The sequence below is a fragment of the Geotrypetes seraphini genome, chromosome 5 (assembly GCF_902459505.1).
Source record: "Geotrypetes seraphini chromosome 5, aGeoSer1.1, whole genome shotgun sequence".
Classification (NCBI taxonomy): Eukaryota; Metazoa; Chordata; class Amphibia; order Gymnophiona; family Dermophiidae; genus Geotrypetes; species Geotrypetes seraphini.
The window spans coordinates 271763462-271783987 of NC_047088.1; the positions used below are offsets into that span (position 1 = coordinate 271763462).

At 46.1% G+C, this 20526-nt stretch overlaps 1 protein-coding gene across 1 annotated transcript in view; it reads left to right on the top strand.

Annotated features, from left to right (window-relative positions):
• Nucleotides 1–20526, top strand: part of LOC117360428 (unconventional myosin-X-like) — a 483786-nt gene that overhangs the window by 167252 nt on the left and 296008 nt on the right. The window contains exon 20 of the mRNA XM_033944140.1: nt 13770–13884. Within this exon, the coding sequence (XP_033800031.1) occupies nt 13770–13884 (115 nt within the window). The remainder of the gene's footprint in view (nt 1–13769; nt 13885–20526) is intronic.

Here is a 20526-nt window from a genome sequence, read left to right on the forward strand (position 1 = left end):
AAGAGGTTAAATAATATGGGTGATAATGGTGATCCTTGTGGTACTCCACATGGGTTTGACCATGGGTCGGATATGTGCTCTTTTGATTTGACTTTGTATGTTCGTGTTTTGAGGAAGCTTTGGAACCATTTGTGAACATTACCTGAGATTCCTATTGCGTCTAATATCTGGAGTAGTGTGTGATGGTCAACTAGGTCGAATGCCGCAGAAAGATTGAGTTGAATGAGAAGCAGCTTGTTTCCTTTGCTGAGGTGTTGTCGGGCAATGTCTAATAGTGATACCAGTAGAGTTTCTGTGCTATGGTTGGATCTGAATCCAGATTGTGATGGATGTAGTATGTGATGGTCTTCAAGGTAGTTGGAGAGGTGTTGTGCGACAAGGCCTTCTGTTATTTTAATGTATAGAGGGATTGAAGCGATTGGTCTATAGTTTGCAGGATTATCTATAGGACCTTTGGGATCTTTTAGGATAGGTGTAATTATGATTTCTCCTAATTCCGGTGGGAAATGACCTTCACTTAGTGTTGTTTGAAGCCATAGTGTGAGGCTAGCTTTAAATTTGGTGGAAGCTGTTGCTAGTAAGTATGAGGGACAGTTGTTCAAGTCACATGAGGATTTGCTGTATTTTTTGTAAAGCCTGTTCAAGTCTGACCATTGTATCTTTGGGAAGTTTGTCCATATCCTGTCTGCTGGGATTGCTTCATCTGTTTTGGGATTGATTCGTATTTCTTCTATGTTGATTCTTGAATTGTTGAATGTGGATCTGGTTGTGATGATTTTGTGTTTGAAGTGATCCGCTAATTGGGTGGCTGTGGGAGTTTGGTTTCCTTGGGTGGCGAGAAATGGTTTGGTATCGGTGAGATTTCTTAAGATGTCAAAAAGTATTCTTGTGTCTGGTTTTTCGGTGCTGATGAGTTTGGAGTAGTAGTTTTTTCGTTTTTCCTTCAGTTTGGTATTGTATTGTTTGATTAGGATTTTCCATTCATCTTTGATGTGGTTGTGTTTTTGTTTTTTCCATGACCTTTCTAATTGTCTGCATTTTCTTTTTAGTTGTAGAAGTTCGTCGTCGAACCATTTATTAGATGGTCTGTCTATTTTGTTTTTGTTTTTTATTGGAGCAAGTTCGTTTAGTGTAGATTCACTGAGGGTCCGCCAGCTGTTTATGAATTCTTTGGGGTTATTGGGGTCGATTTCGGGGTCGACTGTGTTCCAGAATGTGTGAGGTTCGATTTTCGGTCTGAATTTGATGAGTGTTTTCTTTGGGATGGGTTTGTTGTTGTTTTGAGCCCAATTGATGGTGAATTAATATTTGAAATGGTCTGACCATAGAGTAGGGTGCCAGGACCCGTTTGAGATGTAGATGTTTTGTGTGTTTTGATTTGGAGATGAGTAAGCTGCTATATCAAGTTGATGACCTTTTTCGTGTGTGGGTTCTGGGTTGAGAATTTGATAGGATAAAGTGTTGAGGTATGAGAGTATATCTGTTGTTTGTTTGGATGATTGATCTTCTAAGTGGAGATTTAAGTCTCCGAGGATCAAGTTATGTGTGGAGGAGAGTGAGTTCTGGAAGATGAATTCTTCAAGTTCTTGTTTTGAAGTGTTCCATTTACCTGGTGTAATGTAGCAAATAAGACAGTTCAGGTTTCCATTGAGTGATTTGTCAGATATTTGGCAGGCTAGCAGATCAAGATAAGGGGTGGAGTGCTTGGTTAGTACGTCGATGTTGAGATTGTTTTTTGTTATGATTGCTAGGCCTCCATCATGATATATCTACCCTGAGGGTCCCGCACCACCCTATGGACTTCACAACGAATCCCCTTACGAATAAGAATTCCCACCCCTCCCCTCTTGGAAGTGCCCACCCGCGAAGCCCACCAAGCTTGAGGAAACCTAGGATCCCTAACCATAGATTCATGAGACTGAAGCAGATGAGTTTCTTGGACAAAACAGACATCAGCCCTCAGGCGCAGCAGTTCTCTAAAGAAAGCTCGTCGCTTATTAGGGGAATTCAGGCCCCTGATATTATAAGATACTAACCTAAACCCTTCCATATTCCAAATAAAACAAGGACAATGCAAACCCAACCCCATCATACTCGTCCCCATATCCCTCTCTTCCCCCCCACATCCCTCCCCCCCACCCCCCTCCCCCAAAGTGAGAGTCCTCAGATCTCCCACCAGCATACAAGGAAGTGAACCATCCCCATGGCCCCTTACACAAACCCCACAACCAAATGTCAACTATCAAGAACAGTACCCACACCAATCCCCATGAACCAATTCACCAACCCCACATGCCCCCCACACCACAATTCGCACTCCCCCTTCCCCCACCCCCCCCACACTGCAATGCTCCCCTACATTTCACAAGAACAACCCTGCAACGTCCCCCTTCCCACCATAGCCCCAATCCAGTTCATGGGCTTCCCCCACAAAGCTCCCATCCAACACTCAAAACCCAGGTACCCATCCCCAAGGAAGGAGTCAAGAAACCCCCCACACAGGCATGAAAAGTACATAAGAAACTGGAACAAAACAAACACAGTCAATCAGCCCTCGGGGGGGGGCACTCGAGGAAGAAGCGGTAGCTCGGAGATGGGGTCCTCCCCCTCGGCCACTCCTCCCGCTCCTGGATCCACTCTCCACGCGTTGCCATCGGGAGGGTGCGGGATGCCCCGCTCGGTTGAGTCCCGCACCCCCTGCAGGGGTCGCCCCCTCCGGAATCTCGATACCCGCTTGTTGCAACAGACCACGAGCCTCCCGAACTGTGGTAACTTTGGTATGGACTCCATTGATGGTGATAACTACCCCAAAAGGGTAAGTCCAGCGGTAGCGCAAATTGCTGTGCTGCAAAGCCTTGGTCACTTCTCTGAATGCCCGGCATTTCTGGAGCGTGCCCGCAGCCAGGTCTTGATAGAACTCCAACCGATGACCTTCCCAAGTAACCGTGCCCAACTCCCGAGCTCTGCGGAAGATCTGCTCTTTAAGGACAAAGTTCTGCAGACATAGCACAATATCTTTAGGTTGATCTGTTGTCCGGGGTCCCAGAGCTCGATGCACTCGCTCAATTCCCGGCTCCAGTGTGTCATCCTGGAGCAGCCACCTGATCAGCTTGATGGTAGTAGCACGAACATCTTTAAACTCAGGCAGATCTGGTAGGCCCCGCACCCTCAAGTTATTACGCCGGGTGCGGTTCTCCAGGTCCTTGACCTTGTCCAGGAGAAGTTGGTAGTCGGCAGAAGCAGTTTCCAGAGATCTCTGCACTCCAGTCACATTTTCCTCGCAGCTATCTAGACGCATCTCTACCACTTCGACCCTCGTGCCCACCTCCACCAGGTCAGTGCGCAGCTCCTGCACTGCCTCCCGAACTTGCACCGCCACCGCCGAGATTTCGGATTTCACCTCTGCAATCCAGCGCTGCAAGTCTGCTTTAGTGAGCGGTTCCAGCGAGACACTCTCCGGCAGCGGGTCTGTGACCATATCAGCCACAGCTGCGATGGCTCCGCTCAATTTCGCCGCCTCCCCGCTACTCGTCTCCAGGCCCACGCTGCCACGTGCAGCCCGGCCCAGCGCTTGCTCCATCGTGTGCTGGCCTGGTTTTTCGCCGGGCAACTTTTTTCGCGTTACCATGGTGTCCGCTGTCCCCCCACACACCACACCAGCACCCAGGGGTAAGAAAATCGCACCGTTTGCACACCAATATGATAGTTAAAACGCCGGCCCGAACGGAGCTCTCAGTTCAAGCTCCCATCCGCGGCGATGACATCACTTCCTTCATCAAATCTGATATATTCTAATGACAAAATAGAAATAAAATGATTTTTTTCTACCTTTTGTTGTCTCTGGTTTCTGCTTTTATCTTCTTTCACTCTTTTCCTTCCAGCATCTGCCCTGTCTCTTCAATCCTGCATCTGCCCGTTCCATCCACTATCTGCCCCTTCCATAAACTGTCTGTCTCCCCCTGCCATCTCTCCTCTAGACCCCCCCCCCCCTTTGGTCTGGCATCCATCATCTTCCCTCTGTTCTCTTATGGTCTGGCATCTTTCTCCTTTCATCTCTCTTTCCCCCCCCCTGTGGTTTTTAGCATTTCTCTCTTCTCATTTCCTCTGCTCAGATCTGATATTTCTGACTCCTTCCCCGTTCTCTGGCATCTCTCCTCTCTGTCTTCCCTTTCCTTCTCTGATCTTCCTTCTTTATTTTCTGCCTCCATCTAAATTAAATTCTTTCTTACTATGCAGTCCTCAGTTTCCCTCTTTTCACTGTGTCTACCCACAGCATGCCACCCTTTTCCTTCACCCCTCCACTATCTAACTAACTCTATCTTCTTCCCCTATCCAGCATATGTCCTTTTTCTTTATCCCTCCTTCTATCCAGTATGTGTCCTCTTTCTCCACTTCCATTCAGCATTTGCTCGCCCCTCTCCCCACTTCCATCATCTGCCATCTTCTCTCTCCCCCTTCTCTCCACTTCCATCATCTGCCCCTTCTCTCTCTTCCCCCCACTTCCATCATCTGCCCCTTCTCTTTCTTTCCCCCACTTCCATCATCTGCCCTCTTCTCTCTCCGCACTTCCATCATCTGCCCCCTTCTCTCAATCTCTCCATCCACCACAAGCCCATCTTTCTCCCTTCCTCACCTTTCTGATTTTGGCAACAAGATCGGCAATGCCCCCCCCCCCCGCGATGATACTTAAGATCGACAACGGGCCTCCTTCTACCCCTGGCATCAACAGAACTTCAGATCGGCAATGCGGTGCTCAGTCAAAAGTGGAAACAGGAAGCTGAGTCAGAGGGAAGCTTTTGACATGAGCACTAGAGAATGACACAGGGATAAAATCTGTCCCCATCACTGCACCGTCCACTTCACCGCCCCATCACCACCATTCCCTTCACTGCCCCATCACCGTCCCCGCAGCATCCATACAAGCCTCAGTACTGCAATATTTAGCTTATTCCTTCCTTATAAATCAAAGTTCTGGCTGCTGAACTGGAGAAAAAGATGTTCAGCTGGCAGGGCTTTGTTTATAAATTTTTATTAACACAACTAATATACTACTTTATCCTGAAGCAAAAAAATATATATATAATTTTTTTTTCTACCTTTGTTGCCTGGTTTCTGCTTTCCTCATTTTCTCATTCAATTCCTTCCATCCACTGTCTCTCTTCTCTCTGCATCTTCCATTTGCTCTGTTACTGTGCCTCTCCCTTTCTCCCCCCTTCCAAATTGGTCTGGCACCCATCTTCTTCCCTCCGCTCCTCCCATAGTCTGGCATCTCTGTCTTCTTCCCTGCCAGCATCTTCTCCTCACTCTCTCTTCCCCATTTCCCTACAGCATCTTCTCCCCACTCTCTCTTCCCCATTTCCTTTCAGCATCTTTCTCCCCACTCTGTCTTCCCCATGTGCTTTCAGCATCCTTTTCCCCCTGTGTTTTATCCATTTCCCTTCAGCGTCTTTTCCTCTCCACCCCACCTTTCCTCCCTTTCTCCCTCCCTGCCCCTTATTTTGGTGGCGCTTTCCCCCCCCCCCCCGACAACAGGCCCGGTCTGACAAACCTCCCTGCCCTGTGGCTGGCAATGTCTAAACTGCCTTCTTACAGCAGTAGTTGCATATGGTTGCCGTAAAGGTCATCTCTGATGCAACTTCCAGTTATGTCAGAGATGACCTTTACGGCAGCCACACGCAGCTTCAACGCTCTGGCTGCTGTAAGAAGGCAATTTAGACTCGCAGCCATGAAGGTAAGGGGCAGGGAAGGAGAAAGGGAGCTATTTCAAGACCATTCACCGCTGAATTTTCCGGACCTGACCGGCTGTGCACCCCCCCCCCTAAGGCTGCACCCGGGGTGGACCTCCCCCCCGCCCCCTCCTTGGTACGCCACTGAAGTATGGTCCAGAAATCTCTTGCTTTTACAGCCCTCTACTATTTTTATATGATGCTAGAGAGAATCTATTAACCATATAAAAAATGGAACGGTACCATAATAATAATAATAATAATAATAATAATAACTTTATTCTTGTATACCGCATTACCGTGGAAGTTCTATGCGGTTAACAGAAGAAGAGACTGTACAATTACAGCGAAGATACAGTTTAGTTAATGTTATATTAGTACTTTAGACAATGCAATTTTACAATCACGTTACATTTACATTTTAGATGGTACATTGACAAAGTTAGTTTTTTCAAGTAGGTAATATACTCGGGGGTAGTATAGTCGGAGTGATTATGATTGCTATGAGTTACATATAGCAGTTTACAAATAGAAGTGTAGCCTACGGCAGTAAAGGGTCTGGGGAAGGGTCGAGGTCTGAGGTGGAGGGGGGAGGGGGTCGGAGCATTCAGAGGAATTTGTCAAAAAGGTAGGTTTTGGTTAGCTTCCTGAAAGTTTGATAGGGGGGGGAATTGGAGATGAGAGTGGAGAGGCATTTGTTCCATTTGCCCGCTTGGAATGCTAGGGATCGGTTGAGGAATTTTTTGTAGAGGCAGCCCTTCGGGGAGGGAAAAGAAAACAGGTAGGTATTTCGAGTGCGAGAGGGGCCTGCAATTTCGAGGTAGTCAGATAGGTAAATTGGTGAGGAGCCTGCTAAGGTTTTGAAGCAGAGGCAGGCGAATTTAAAGATGATTCTTGCCTCCACCGGCAGCCAGTGGAGTTTGGTGTAGTAGGGGCTGACGTGGTCATATTTTTTGAGGCTGAAGATGAGGCGGACAGCAGCATTTTGTACTATTCTGAGACGTTTGATGGTGTTTTTATAGGCTCCCAGGTATACGATATTGCAGTAGTCCAATATGCTTAGGATTAGTGATTGGACCAGTAAGCGGAAGGAGAGGTGGTCGAAGTAGTGTTTGATGGTGCGAAGTTTCCAGAGTGAACTGAAGCATTTTTTGACCTGGGCACTGGTGTGGGCTTCGAAGGTCAAGTTTCTATCTAGGATGACTCCTAGTATTTTTATGGTGGGGTTGATGGGGTATTCTAGGCCGTTCAGTTTCAGGGAAGTGTTGGTTAATTTGTGGTTAGGGCTTGCCAGGAAGATTTTGGTTTTTTCTGTGTTTAATTTCAATTTGAATTGTGAGGTCCATTGTTCTAGTTTGGTGAGGATAGAGGAGGTGAGTTGTTCCGTCTGTTGAGTGAATGTAGTTAGGGGAATGATAATGGTGATGTCATCAGCATATATGAAAGATTTAAGGTTAAGGTCGGCTAGTATCCGTGCTAGAGGGGCCAAGTAAATGTTGAAAAGGGAGGGGGATAATGGGGAGCCTTGTGGGACTCCGCAGGGGTTATGCCATTGATGGGAGAAGGTTCCGTTACTGTGGACCTGGTAGGTGCGGTTGGTTAAAAAGGTAGAGAACCAGTCAAGTACATGGCCGGAGATGCCGATGGAGTCGAGGCAGCGGAGCATGATATCGTGGTCGACCAGATCGAAAGCGCTGCTTAGGTCGAATTGGAGTATTAGGGCGCTTTTTCCCAAAGAGAATAGGTGGAAGAGGTAATTGGTTAGAGCAGCTATGACCGTTTCTGTGCTGTGGTTTGAGCGGAAGCCGGATTGTGAGTCGTGAAGGATGTTGAATTTTTCTAGGTAGTTCGTGAGGTCATGGTTAATAAGGCCTTCCATGAGTTTTTGGAAGAGTGGTATATTGGCTATGGGTCTGTAGTTGGTGGCGGAGGAAATGGGTTCTTTGTTGTTTTTGAGGCGGGGGGATACGAGGATGTGTCCAAGTTCGGTTGGGAAGAGACCTGTGGACAGGCATAGTGTGATCCAGTCAAAGAGATCGGCTTTGAATTGTGGGGGGGGCGGATTTCATGATGGCGGGTGGGCAATTGTCTAACAGGCAGTTAGAGTTGGCGTATTTTGAGAAGAGTTTGAGAAATAGGCTCCAGTCTGGGCTTTCGAAGGAGCTCCAGGTCATGTCGGCTCTAGAACTTGTGGTGTCTATTGCTGGGGTGTCGAATATTGTCTCAATGTTGGGAGTAGTAAGGGATAATTTTAAGGTTTGAATTTTGTTGGCAAAGTGGTTAGCTAGGATTGTGGCGGGGGGCGGGAGTTCTGAGTTGGTTCGTTTGTATGATTCGGTGTCTAGAAGGGAGTTAACTAATTTGAAAAGAGCTTTACTGTTTAGTGAAGGGGTGTTGATGAGTTGGGAGTAGTATTTGCTGCGTTTTTCGGCAATTAGTTTTTTATATTCGTTGACTTTTTGTCGCCAGATAAGTTTATCATTGTCAGTCCCTGATTTACGCCATATTCTTTCTAGTTTCCTTACTTCGCGTTTTAAAGCTGAGAGGTCCGCATCAAACCATTTGTTTGGGGGCCGGTGGGTTTTCTTGCGAAGTTTTAGGGGGGCGATGGTATTGAGGACTTGGTTACTGAAGTTTTTCCAGTCAAGGTGGAAGTTGGGGTTGGGGTCGGAGTCAGGAGAGAGGGTGTAATGAGACCAGAAATCTACTGGGTTGATTTTTTCTCTTGTCCAGGTCGTCGCCTTAGTTAGTTTGTTTGTTTGTTTCCTGTCTGGTTGTTTTTTGAACCAGGATAGTTCAAAATGACATAGGAGGTGGTCGGACCAGGGGGTGTTTGACCAATTTTGTTTTGTGAGGTTTATGTTGGGAGTGGTGGGGGAGTTAGAAAGGAAGGTGACCATGTCGAGTTGGTGTCCTTTGTTGTGTGTTATGGTAGGAGGGGGCTTGGTGAAGCCTATTGATTTGAGGAAGGAGAGTAGGTCTGCAACATTGGGGTTTTCTTTTTGTTCTAGGTGCAGGTTAATGTCTCCCGCTAGGAGGTTATGGGTGCCGGCTGCCGAATTCGAGAGGAGGAATTCGAAGTAGTCTTCTTTGGCTAGGTTCCATTTATTAGGGGGAATGTAGAATAGAGTGACGATGAGGTTATCTGTGAGGTCAGTTTTGGAGATTTTGCAGGTGAGGATTTCTAGGTCATTGGTTATAGCAAAAGCAACCCAACTTAAAGAAAACATGAGCCTCCATTGGCAGCCAATGCAACTCACAATAGAATGGAGTCACATGATCATATTTTTTAAGACCATAGATCATTGTAACCGCTGTATTCTGAATCAATATGAGTTTAACCATGTCTTTCTTGGAGATTGTTAAAAATACAATATTATAAAAATTCAAAAGACTCAGTAATAAAGATTGTACCAGAAGTTTAAAAGCAGAAAAATCAAAAAAGGGTTTAATGGTATGTAGTTTCCATAGCGTGTAATAACCCTTATGTACCACAGCATCTATTTGTTTTATCATAGTCAGATGCTGGTCCAAAATAACTCCCAATATTTTAATTGTTGGTTGAATTATATACAAGGTAGAATTTATACTAATCGATGGGTCGTGAATAATCTTATGTGGCGATACAACAAAAAACTTTGTCTTATCAGGTTAAGCTTGAGTTTGAATTCCGGCATCCAAGAGTTCATCAATTTCAACATACTCAATTTTATGAGAGATATGAGATAATACTGTAGCACAAGATATGACAATTGTGATATCATCAGATAGTTGAACAGTTCTATACCTAGGTTACTCAAACTGTAACCCAAGGAGGAAAGATATACAATACATTAAATGTGGGTGAAAGTGGGTAACCCTGGGGTACATCACTTGGATTTTTCCAGTTAGAGGAAAACTAATTATTAAACTTAACCTGATATTGTCTGGATTCCAAAAACCCTTTAAACCACAGAAGAACATTACCCTGTAGGCCAAAAGCATCCAAACAAGCCAATAATTTGGTATGATCCACCAAATCAAAGGAATTACTTAGGTCGAATTGAAGCACCAGCACACTGTTACCCCTGCTCAGTCGGATATTTAAATGGTCTAATAATGCAGCCAACACTGTCTCAGTGCTAAAATAGGTTTTGGAACCTGATTGAGAATCGTGCAGTAGGGAATGTTGCTCAAGATATTTAGTGAGCTGGATTTGAACAAGACCCTCCATGGTACTACTTGAAAGGGTCCAGAGAAGAGCGACTAAGATGGTTAAGGGGTTGGAGGAGCTGCCGTACAGCGAAAGATTAGAGAAACTGGGCCTCTTCTCCCTCGAACAGAAGAGATTGAGAGGGGACGTGATCGAAACATTCAAGGTACTGAAGAGGATAGACTTAGTAGATAAAGACAGGTTGTTCACCCTCTCCAAGGTAGGGAGAACAAGAGGGCACTCTCTAAAGTTGAAAGGGGATAGATTCCGTACAAACGTAAGGAAGTTTTTCTTCACCCAGTGAGTGGTAGAAAGCTGGAACACTCTTTCAGAGGCTGTTATAGGGGGTAACAATCTCCAGGGATTCAAGACAAAGTTAGACAAGTTCCTGCTGAACAAGAACATGCGCTTTTAGGGCTAGTCTCGGTTAGGGTGCTGGTCTTTGACCAGAGGGCCGCCGCGTGAGCAGACTGCTGGTCATGATGGACACTGGTCTGATCCAGCAATGATGTTAGCTTTTTTTAGGGGGCAGGAGGGTGGGACAGTGTTCAGAGCCTGACAGGGAAGGGGGCCTCTTTCACAGCCTGGTAGGGAATGGGACTGAGTGCAGGGTAGGGGGCTGTGCAGAACCTTGCAGAGGAGGGTATGACGGAGCGGACACTGTGTGCAGATCCTGGCAGGGCATGGCACTTGTATATTAAGCCCCCAACTTATATTCGAGTCAACCATTTTTCCTCCTTTTTGGGGGGAAAAATGGGGGCTTGACATATTCGGATCGACTTATATTCGAGTATATACGGTACTTAATACTTATTTTTAGCAACAGGAGTCACAAAAATCCAGTTTAAATTCTGAAACACACATTAAAAATTCTTATAAATTTTCCTTTGAAATATAACTCCGAACTTAATTTAGAAATCTCAATAAATCATGAGAACCATCAAATATTAGATACAGCTGTATCCTCCTTACACACCTCAGCTGAACAGTCCATAAATTGGTTTAATTTGCAGCATTTTTCAAGAAATCAGACATTTATAGGAAATATTATTTCAAAAATATTCACTCCTTCCACACAGAGATAAACTCCAGAGCTGACATAGAAATGTTCACTCAGCATCCACACACTATGGGGCTCATAATAAAACCCCCCCAAAAAGTCTAAAAAGTGGCCTAAATGGGTACTTGGACGATCAAAAAGCCTGATCGTCCATGTACCCATAATCAAAGCTGGTTTTAAACGTATCTAAAACCAGCTTAGGCCTTTCCCCTGCCTCTAAACGCATAGAGCAGAAAGAGGCGTTTTTACAGGAGGTGAAAGGGCGGGAGGTGAAAGGGCGGGAGGTGGGCCAACCTAGATATAGGCGTACAGCAGGTATAACCAAAAGTTTAGGCAGGTTGTCTAGTCGACACTTATACGTTTTGATTTAGACCAAGTCAAAACAGATATAAGTGCTGAAAAAGGGCCCGCTGAGCTGATCGCTGCAGCTCAGCGGCCCCAGCAACCTGCCTACTGCAACTATGGCTCATCTCTCCTGCTGCGATGGTGATCCTGCCAGCAATCCTCACCCCGAAGTGCCGCGGTGCGGAGGTGGGTGGGCGATCACCATCGTGGCAGGAGAGATGAGCCATCTCTCCTGCAGCGATCAGCCCTCACCTGCGACTCGATCCGGGCAGGAGATAGCCCAAGCCCTCCTGGCCCCGCTGATCCGATCGGGGCAAGAGGGAGCTCAAAGCCTCTTGCCCCGCGAACCGCGACCCTCCCCGACAAAAATTGGGGCAAGAGGGAGCCCTAGACCTCTTGCCCTGCCAGCCGCAACCCTCCCCGACGAAGATCTGGGCAAGAGGGAGCCTAAGCCCTCCTGCCCAGGCAAACCCCCTACCCCCCAACCCCACTAAGATACAGGCAGGAGGGATCCCAGGCCCTTCTGCCCTCAACGAACCCCCCTCCCATGATCAGCCCCTTGAACTCCCGATCACCCCCCCCCGCCGACCCATGAGATCCCCCCCACAATCCCCCTCCCCGTACCTGTAAAAGATGTCTGGACGGATGGGTCCCAAGCCTGTCTGTCCGGCAGGCCAGCCATCTCACGAATGGCTGGCCTTAGGGCCTGATTGGCCCAGGTACCTCAAATCCCGCCCACAGGTGAGGCCTGAGGCACCTGGGCCAACCAGAATCAGCCCAGTAGCCTTAGGCCCCTCTGTGGGCGGGGCCTTAGGCACATGGGTGCCTGAGCCAATCAGGCCCTAAGGCCAGCCATTCATGGGATGGCTGGCCTGCCGGACGGGCTTGGGATCCGTCCGTCCAGACATTTTTTACAGGTACTGGGAGGGGGATTGGGGGTGGGGGGATCGAGGGGTCGGCGGGGGGTCCGATCAGTGGTTTGGGGAGCGATAATGGGAGGGGGGTGCATCGAGGGTAGGAAGGCCTGGGATCCCTCCTGCCTGTATCTTAGTGGGGGTGGAGGGTAGGGGGTTCACCTGGGCAGGAGGGGTTGGCCTCCCTCCTGCCCAGATCTTCATCAGGGAAAGTCGCGGCTGGCGGAGCAAGAGGGCTTGGGCTCCCTCTTGCCCCAATCTTCATCGGGGAGGGTTGCGGCTCCTGGAGCAAGAGTCCTTGGGCTCCCTCTTGCCCCGATCGAATTGGCGGGGCCAGGAGGGCTTGGGCTCTCTCCTGGCCCGATCGGATCGATGGGGCCAGGAGGGCTTGGGCTCTCTCCTGGCCCGATGTGGTCGGGTGGGAGTGTGGATTCTGTAACCGGTGTTGTTTTTGACAGACACCGGTTACAAAATCCAGCTTTTAGGTGAAGGACTGGCCCCTCCTTCACCTAAAAGCTCTTGTGTTGGGCATTTGGGACAGGCTTTTTTTAGGTTGATGATATGTTGTTAGTGTAGATGTAGTGGTGGTGTGGGCGTTTAAACAGCTGAATGTAGAGGCAGGCCATTATTTTAAAAAATCCTCCTTTTAGACGTTTTTTTTTATAATGGACATTTTCCCTGCTTCTACTTTCAACGTTTAAGGCCTTAGGCCAAAAGGGGGCATAAACATTTTTTTGGATTATGCCCCTCCACTTCTTCAATTCCTTGTGCTGCTTTAAGCCCTCTGCTCTCTTCCAGCTCATAATAATTGTCCTGGGGCTTTTAATGAGACAGCTGCTGTTCACTGCAGCTTCCCCCAAACTTCCTGCCTCAGATTCTCTGTCTTATCTTTTTGAAGCTCTCAAGTTCCAGGCATAGCCCAGCCCTCAGCATTTCTCTCCTCTGAGTGCTTTAGATTTATTTTTTTATTTCCTGTTACACAGGACTGTCCTTCAGTGAAACTTCACTGCCACAGATGGACACCTGGAAGTGGTTGACTGAAACACTATGTTCTTTTATGTATGTGCTCTAGTTCAAGTTTCAAGTTTATTAGGATTTGATATACCGCTTATCAAGGTTATCTAAGCGGTTTTTACAATCAGGTACTCAAGCATTTTCCCTCTCTGTCCCGGTGGGCTCACAATCTATCTAACATACCTGGGGCTATGGAGGATTGAGTGACTTGCCCAGAGTCACAAGGAGCAGCGCGGGGTTTGAACCCACAACCCCAGGGTGCTGAGGCTGTAGTTAACTTTCTTTTAGGAAGCATTTTATTGTACATAACCTTGTAGATGTGGCGGGATATCAAGTCTTAATAAATTATAAATGTTTTGCTGGCTGTGTGTTTCATGGTCATTTCACTTATTTTATGATCATTGTGGAAACGCAAACTGCCTTTATGTGCTGGTACCATATCTTCCTGTCTGCAGTCATTGGAAATCATCCACTCTGGCTGGTATGTCTCTACCATTTTGACTTTGGTTACTTCACAGGTACAAGATGGTCATGAAAAGTCAGAGTTCTCCAGAAGATCTGAGATTCTGGTGTGCAAATCTTCTACACTCCTGTGACAGTGACAATCAAGAATGGCAGCTTGGCAAAACAAAGGTTCATTTATTTGTTAAAAAAATTTCTATCCCATGCCATCTACTATTCTGGATGGCTTACGATTCACATACTTAAAAAACAAACAAATGAAAGGAGCATAAACATTTTTTTTTTTGTAGCTATCCAATCTGACTTGTCTAAAAGAAGGTACATATATCCAGTAGTCCCTTAATTTGATGTGTTTCTTTTATTTAAATTTGATTAATAGCAGATATTCTTACTATATGGTTCTCCAAACTAGTGACGGAAAAAATAAAGGCAAAAGAATTGGCGTTTGTGACATATTAAAAAAACTCAAGAAAAGGAGTACAGAGAGGAATATCGAATGAAACTGAAAGAAGTCAAGAGAGAGATAACATAGAAACATAGAATATGACGGCAGAAAAGGGCTATAGCCCATCAAGTCTGCCCACTCCAATGACCCCCCCCCCCTGACTTTACTCCCCTAGAGATCCCACGTGAATATCCCATTTTCTCTTAAAATCTGACACGCTATTGACCTCAATCACCTGCAGAGGTAGACTGTTCCAATGATCGACCACCCTTTCTGTGAAGAAGTACTTCCTGGAATCACCATGAATCTTCCCTCCCCTGATTTTCAGTGGATGCCCTCTGGTGGTCGAGGGTCCTATAGGACAGAAGATATCATCTTCCACCTCGATACGGCCCGTAACATACTTAAAAGTCTCAATCATGTCTCCCCTCTCTCTTCGTTCTTCAAGTGAGTACAGGTGCAATTTATTTAGCCTTTCTTCATACGTGAGATCCCTGAGCCCCGAGACCATCTTGGTGGCCATTCGCTGAACCGACTCAATTTGCAGCACATCTATCCGGTAGTGTAGTCTTCAGAATTGAACACAATACTCCAAATGAGGTCTCACCATGGATCTGTACAGCGGCATTAACATAGTAACATAGTAGATGACGGCAGATAAAGACCCAAATGGTCCATTCAGTCTGCCCAACCTGATTCAATTTAAATTTTTTAATTTTTTCTTCTTAGCTATTTCTGGGCAAGAATCCAAAGCTTTACCCTGTACTGTGCTTGGGTTCCAACTGCCGAAATCTCTGTTAAGACTTACTCCAGCCCATCTACACCCTCCCAGCCATTGAAGCCCTCCCCAGCCCATCCTCCACCAAACGGCCGTATACAGACACAGACCGTGCAAGTCTGCCCAGTACTGGCCTTAGTTCAATATTTAATCTTATTATCAATTAATCTTATTATCACAATATTTAATCTCATTATCACTTCAGGTCTCCTGCTGACAAAACCCCTACGGATACAACCCCTCATTTGCCTTGCCTTGGAGGAAGCCTTCTCCACTTGATTGGCAGCCTTCATGTCATCACTAATGATCACCTCTAAATCACGTTCCGCCGTGGTCCTAGCCAAGGTCTCACCATTTAGTGTGTAAGTCTGACGAAAGCGCAAGCAGAAGAGCTAATGGCTATAAATATAAGAAAGGGAGACAAAAATTTTTTCAGGTATATTAATGAAAGGAGGAAAACAAAAAAATGGAATTATGAACATAAGAATAGCCTTACTGGGTCAGACCAATAGTCCATCAAGCACAGTAGCCCGTTCTCACGGTGGCCAATCCAGGTCACTAGTACCTGACCAACACCCAAGGAGTTGCAATATTCCATGCTACCAATACATGGCAAGCATTGGCTTCTCCCGTGTTTTTCTCAATAACAGACTATGGACTTTTCCTCCAGGAACTTGTCCAAACCTTTCTTAAAACCAGCTACGCTATCCGCTCTTACCACATCCTCTGGCAACGCGTTCTAGAGCTTAACTATTCTCTGAGTGAAAAAAAAATTCCTCCTATTGGTTTTAAAAGTATTTTACTGTAACCTCATTGAGTGTCCCCTAGTCTTTGTAATTTTTGACAGAGTAAAAAATTGATCCACTTGTACCCGTTCTACTCCACTCAGGATTTTGTAGACTTCAATCATATCTCCCCTCAGCCATCTCTTTCCAAGCTGAAGAGCCCTAACTGTTTTAGTCTCTCCTCATACGAGAGGAGTTCATCCCCTTTACCATCTTGGTCGCTCTTCTTTGAACCTTTTCTAGCAGGCTACTGGGCTTGATGGACCATTGGTCTGACCCAGTAAGGCTATTCTTATGTACAGGCCGGTAAGCCTCACTTCAGTTATTGAAAAAATAATGGAAATGTTGCTGAAGGAAAGGATAGTGAAATTCTTAGAATCTTATTGATTACAAGATCTAATGGTAAATTGTGCCAAACAAATCTGATTGAATTCTTTGACTGGGTGACCAGAGAATTGGATCAAGGCCATGCACTAGATATAATTTATTTAGATTTCAGCAAAGCCTGTGACACGGTTCCTCATAGGAGGCTCTTAAACAAACACCATGGGCTGAACTTAGGGCCCAAAGTCGTGAACTAGATTAGAAGCTGGTTGACGGACAGATGCCAGAGGGTGGTGGTTAATGGAATTCACTCGGAAGAGGGAAAAGTGACTAGTGGAGTGCCTCAGGCATCGGTGCTGGGACCGATTCTGTTTAATATGTTTGTGAGCGACATTGCTGAAGGGTTAGAAGGTAAGGTTAGCCTTTTTGTGGATGATACCAAGATTTGTAACAGAGTGGACACCCCAGAGGGAGTGGAAAACATGAAAAAGTATCTGCAAAAAGTTAGAAGAATGGTCTAACATAAGGCAACTAAAATTCAATGCGAAGAAGTGCAGAGTGATGCATTTGGGGGATAGAAATCCAAGGGAACCGTATGTGCTGGGAAGTGATAGGCTGATAAGCACTGATGAAGAGAGGTACCTTGGGGTGATTGTGTCTGAGGATCTAAAGGCATCTAAACAGTGTGATAAAGTGGTGGTTGTAGTCAGAAGGATGCTAGGTTGTATAGAAAGAGGAATAACCAGCAGAAGAATGGAGGTGTTGATGCCCCTGTATAGGTCATTGGTGAGACCGCACTTGGAGTATTAGGTTCAGTTTGGGAGGCCGTTTCTCGTGAAGGATATTAAAAGACTTGAAGCGATCCATTGGAAGACGACAAAAATAGTAAGAGGTTTGAACCAAAAGTAGTACGAGAATGTAAATTAAAGAGCTAAGACTGTTACTGGACAGGTTTGCACGGTCTGTGTCCCATATGCGATGATTTGGTACAGGATTGGGCTGGGGAGGGCATCAATGGGAACTCCACTAACTTGGAACATGACTTTATGGTAGATATCCTGCAAACAGGATGGTTGGATAGGCTGGAGTGAGCTTAGATGGCAACTTCAGCATTTGGAACCTAGGACAATACCAGGTGGACTTTACAGTCTACTTCTACTATTATTAATTATTTCTATAGTGCTACCAGACGCACGCAGCGCTGCACAGAGTCACAAAGAGTAAGAAAATAGTCCATGCTCAAAAGACCTTACAATTTAAACAGGCAAGACAGACAACCAGGATGTCATGGATACAGATAAGGGGAACAGGCTGGGTTGGAGGGCAGAGGAGTAGGGTTAAGGATTGAAAGCTATATCCAAAAGGTGGGTTTTCAGTCTGCTTTTAAACAAGGGAAGGGGCTTGATGGACAAACTCGGGTTATTCCAGGCATAGGGGGCAGCTAGATGAAAGGAACGAAGTCTGGAATTGGCAGTGGAGGAGAAGGGTAACATAGTAACATAGTAGATGACGGCAGATAAAGACCCGAATGATCCATACAGTCTGCCCAACCTGATTCAATTTAAATTTTATTTTTTTTTAATTTTTTCTTCTAAGCTATTTCTGGGCAAAAATCCAAAGCTTTACCCGGTACTGTGCTTGGGTTCCAACTGCTGAAATCTCTGTTAAGACTTACTCCAGCCCATCTACACCCTCCCAGCCATCTACACCCTCCCCTGCCCATCCTCCACCAAACGGCCATACACAGACACAGACCGTGCAAGTCTGCCCAGTTACTGGCCTAGTTCAATATTTAATATTATTTTCTGATTCTAAATCTTCTGTGTTCATCCCACGCTTCTTTGAACTCAGTCACAGTTTTACTCTCCACCACCTCTCTCGGGAGCGCATTCCAGGCATCCACTACAGCTAAGAGCGGCTTATCTGAGGATCGGAGTTCTCTGGGAGGTGTATAAGGAGAGAGAAGCAAGGAAAGATATTGAGAGGCAGCAATAAGATCTTGAACTATATGCGATGGCAGATAGGGAGCCAGTGAAGTAACTTAAGGAGAGGGATGACATGAGCATAGCAAGGTTGGTAGAAGATGAGTCATGAAGCAAAGTTTTACACAGATTGCAAGGGGGAGAGGCGACACAGAGGGATACCAGTTAAGAGTAGATCGCAGTAATCTAAGCGTGAGGTTACGAGAGCTTGAACAAGGGTCCTGGTAGTGTGCTCAGAGAGGAAAGGGTGAATTTTGGTGATATTGTAGAAGCGACAGGTCTTCTTAGCAGCTTGTTAGATATATGTAGAAAATGAGAGGTCAGAATTGAAGACCACTCCAAGGTTGCGAGCAGAGGAGACTGGAACAATGACGGTATTATTTACAAAGATGGAGAAAGAAGGAGGAGGAGCAGAGGGTTTAGAAAGAAAGAGGAGCAGCTCAGTCTTGGACATATTTAGTTTCAGATGATGGCAGGACATCCAGGCAGCAAAGTCAGCCAAACAAGCAGACTTTTTCTTGGACTTTAGACCCAGAAATATCAAAGAAGAGACAAGTTAATTTAATCATGTATTTTTAATGGGCAGACTGAATGGACCATTCAGGTCTTTATCTGCTGTCATTTGCTATGTTATTATGTTAAGGAGCATGAATGTACAAGAGAAAGGGCAGCGATAGAGATCCAGGGCAGGAGAAGAATGGTGAGGAGGAGTCCATGCTAGCATTACTGCTTCACCTCCAGCCTCCCCATCGTGGGCAAAGTGTTGGAGAGAGTGGTCACAGAAAGGGCAAGTCTGCACCACTGGGGCACATAAATTTGGGTAAGTCTAAGTGGCTTAGCATGTAAATGCGTGAGGGAGCATTCACATGGGCGTGTAATGTAAGGTGTGCCAATGTAAGGTTAGTCTTCTATAACAGAATCTGGGTGCCCAGATGCCATTATAAAATAGAATCTCCCTGTGTGGCATTGGGGCACACACTTAAAGAATAGCCCCTATAGTGACCCCCTGTTTGAAACAAGATAGATACATAAGTACTTGTGATGTCTATGGCCAAAATGTAGAAACATAGAAACATAGAAAAAAGCGGCAGAAAAGGGCTATAGCCCACCAAGTCTGCCCATTCCAAGTATCCCTCCCCCCTGAGTTTACTCCCTTAACGATCCCACATGAGTATCCCATTTTCTCTTAAACTCCGTCACGTTGCTAGCCTCTATCACCTGGAGTGGGAGTCTGTTCCAATGATCCACCACTCTTTCGGTGAAGAAGTACTTCCTGGAGTCTCCATGAAACTTCCCTCCCCTGACTTTCAGTGGATGCCCTCTGGTGGTCGAGGGTCCCATGAGCCAGAAGATATCCTCTTCTGTCTCGATGCGTCCCGTGATGTACTTATACGTTTCAATCATATCTCCCCGTTCTCTTCTTTCCTCAAGTGAGTACAGCCGCAATTTCTTTAGTCTTTCTTCATACGTGAGATCCCTGAGCCCTAAGACCATCCTGGTTACCGCTCGCTGCACCGACTCGATCCTCAGCACATCCTTTCGGTAATGTGGTCTCCAAAACTGGACACAGTACTCCAAGTGAGGCCTCACCATGGCTCTGTACAACGGCATCATAACTTCAGGTCTCCTGCTGACAAAACCTCTGCGGATACATCCCATCATTTGCCTTGCCCTGGAGGTAGCCTTCTCCACTTGATTGGCAACCTTCATGTCCTCACTAATGATCACTCCTAGATCGCGTTCCGCCGTGGTCCTAACCAAGGTCTCACCATTTAGAACATAAGTTCTGCACGGGTTTCTCTTTCCCAGGTGCATTATCTTGCATTTTTTAGCATTGAATCCCAGCTGCCAAGTAGTCGACCATTGTTCCAGAAGCAGTAGGTCGTGTGTCATATCATCATCAGGTAACAAGCTTCTGCCTACTATGTTGCAAAGTTTGGCGTCGTCGGCGAACAGTGATACCCTTCCTCTAAGTCCCCGCGTCATATCTCTTATGAATAAGTTGAATAGAATCGGGCCCAGGACCGAGCCCTGCGGCACTCCACTGATCACTTCTGATGCTTTGGATGGGGTACCGTTCACCACCACTTTCTGAAGTCTACCGCTCAGCCAATCCCCAACCCATGTAGTTAGAGTGTCTCCTAATCCTATCGATTTCAGCTTGTTCAGTAATCTTCGATGAGGGACGCTATCAAATGCTTTACTGAAATCCAAGTATACCACGTCCAGTGACTCTCCTGCATCCAGTTGTCTAGTAACCCAGTCAAAAAAGCTAATCAGATTAGTTTGGCAGGATCTTCCCTGGGTGAACCCGTGTTGGTGTGGATCACGCAGTTTTTTTTTCGTCTAGGATTGTGTCAATATTCTGTTTTGATCAGTGTTTCCATGAGTTTACAGACTATAGACGTGAGACTCACTGGTCTGTAGTTTGCTGTCTCTGTCCTGCAGCCCTTCTTGTGGAGTGGGATTACATTAGCGGTTTTCCAGTCCAAGGGGACC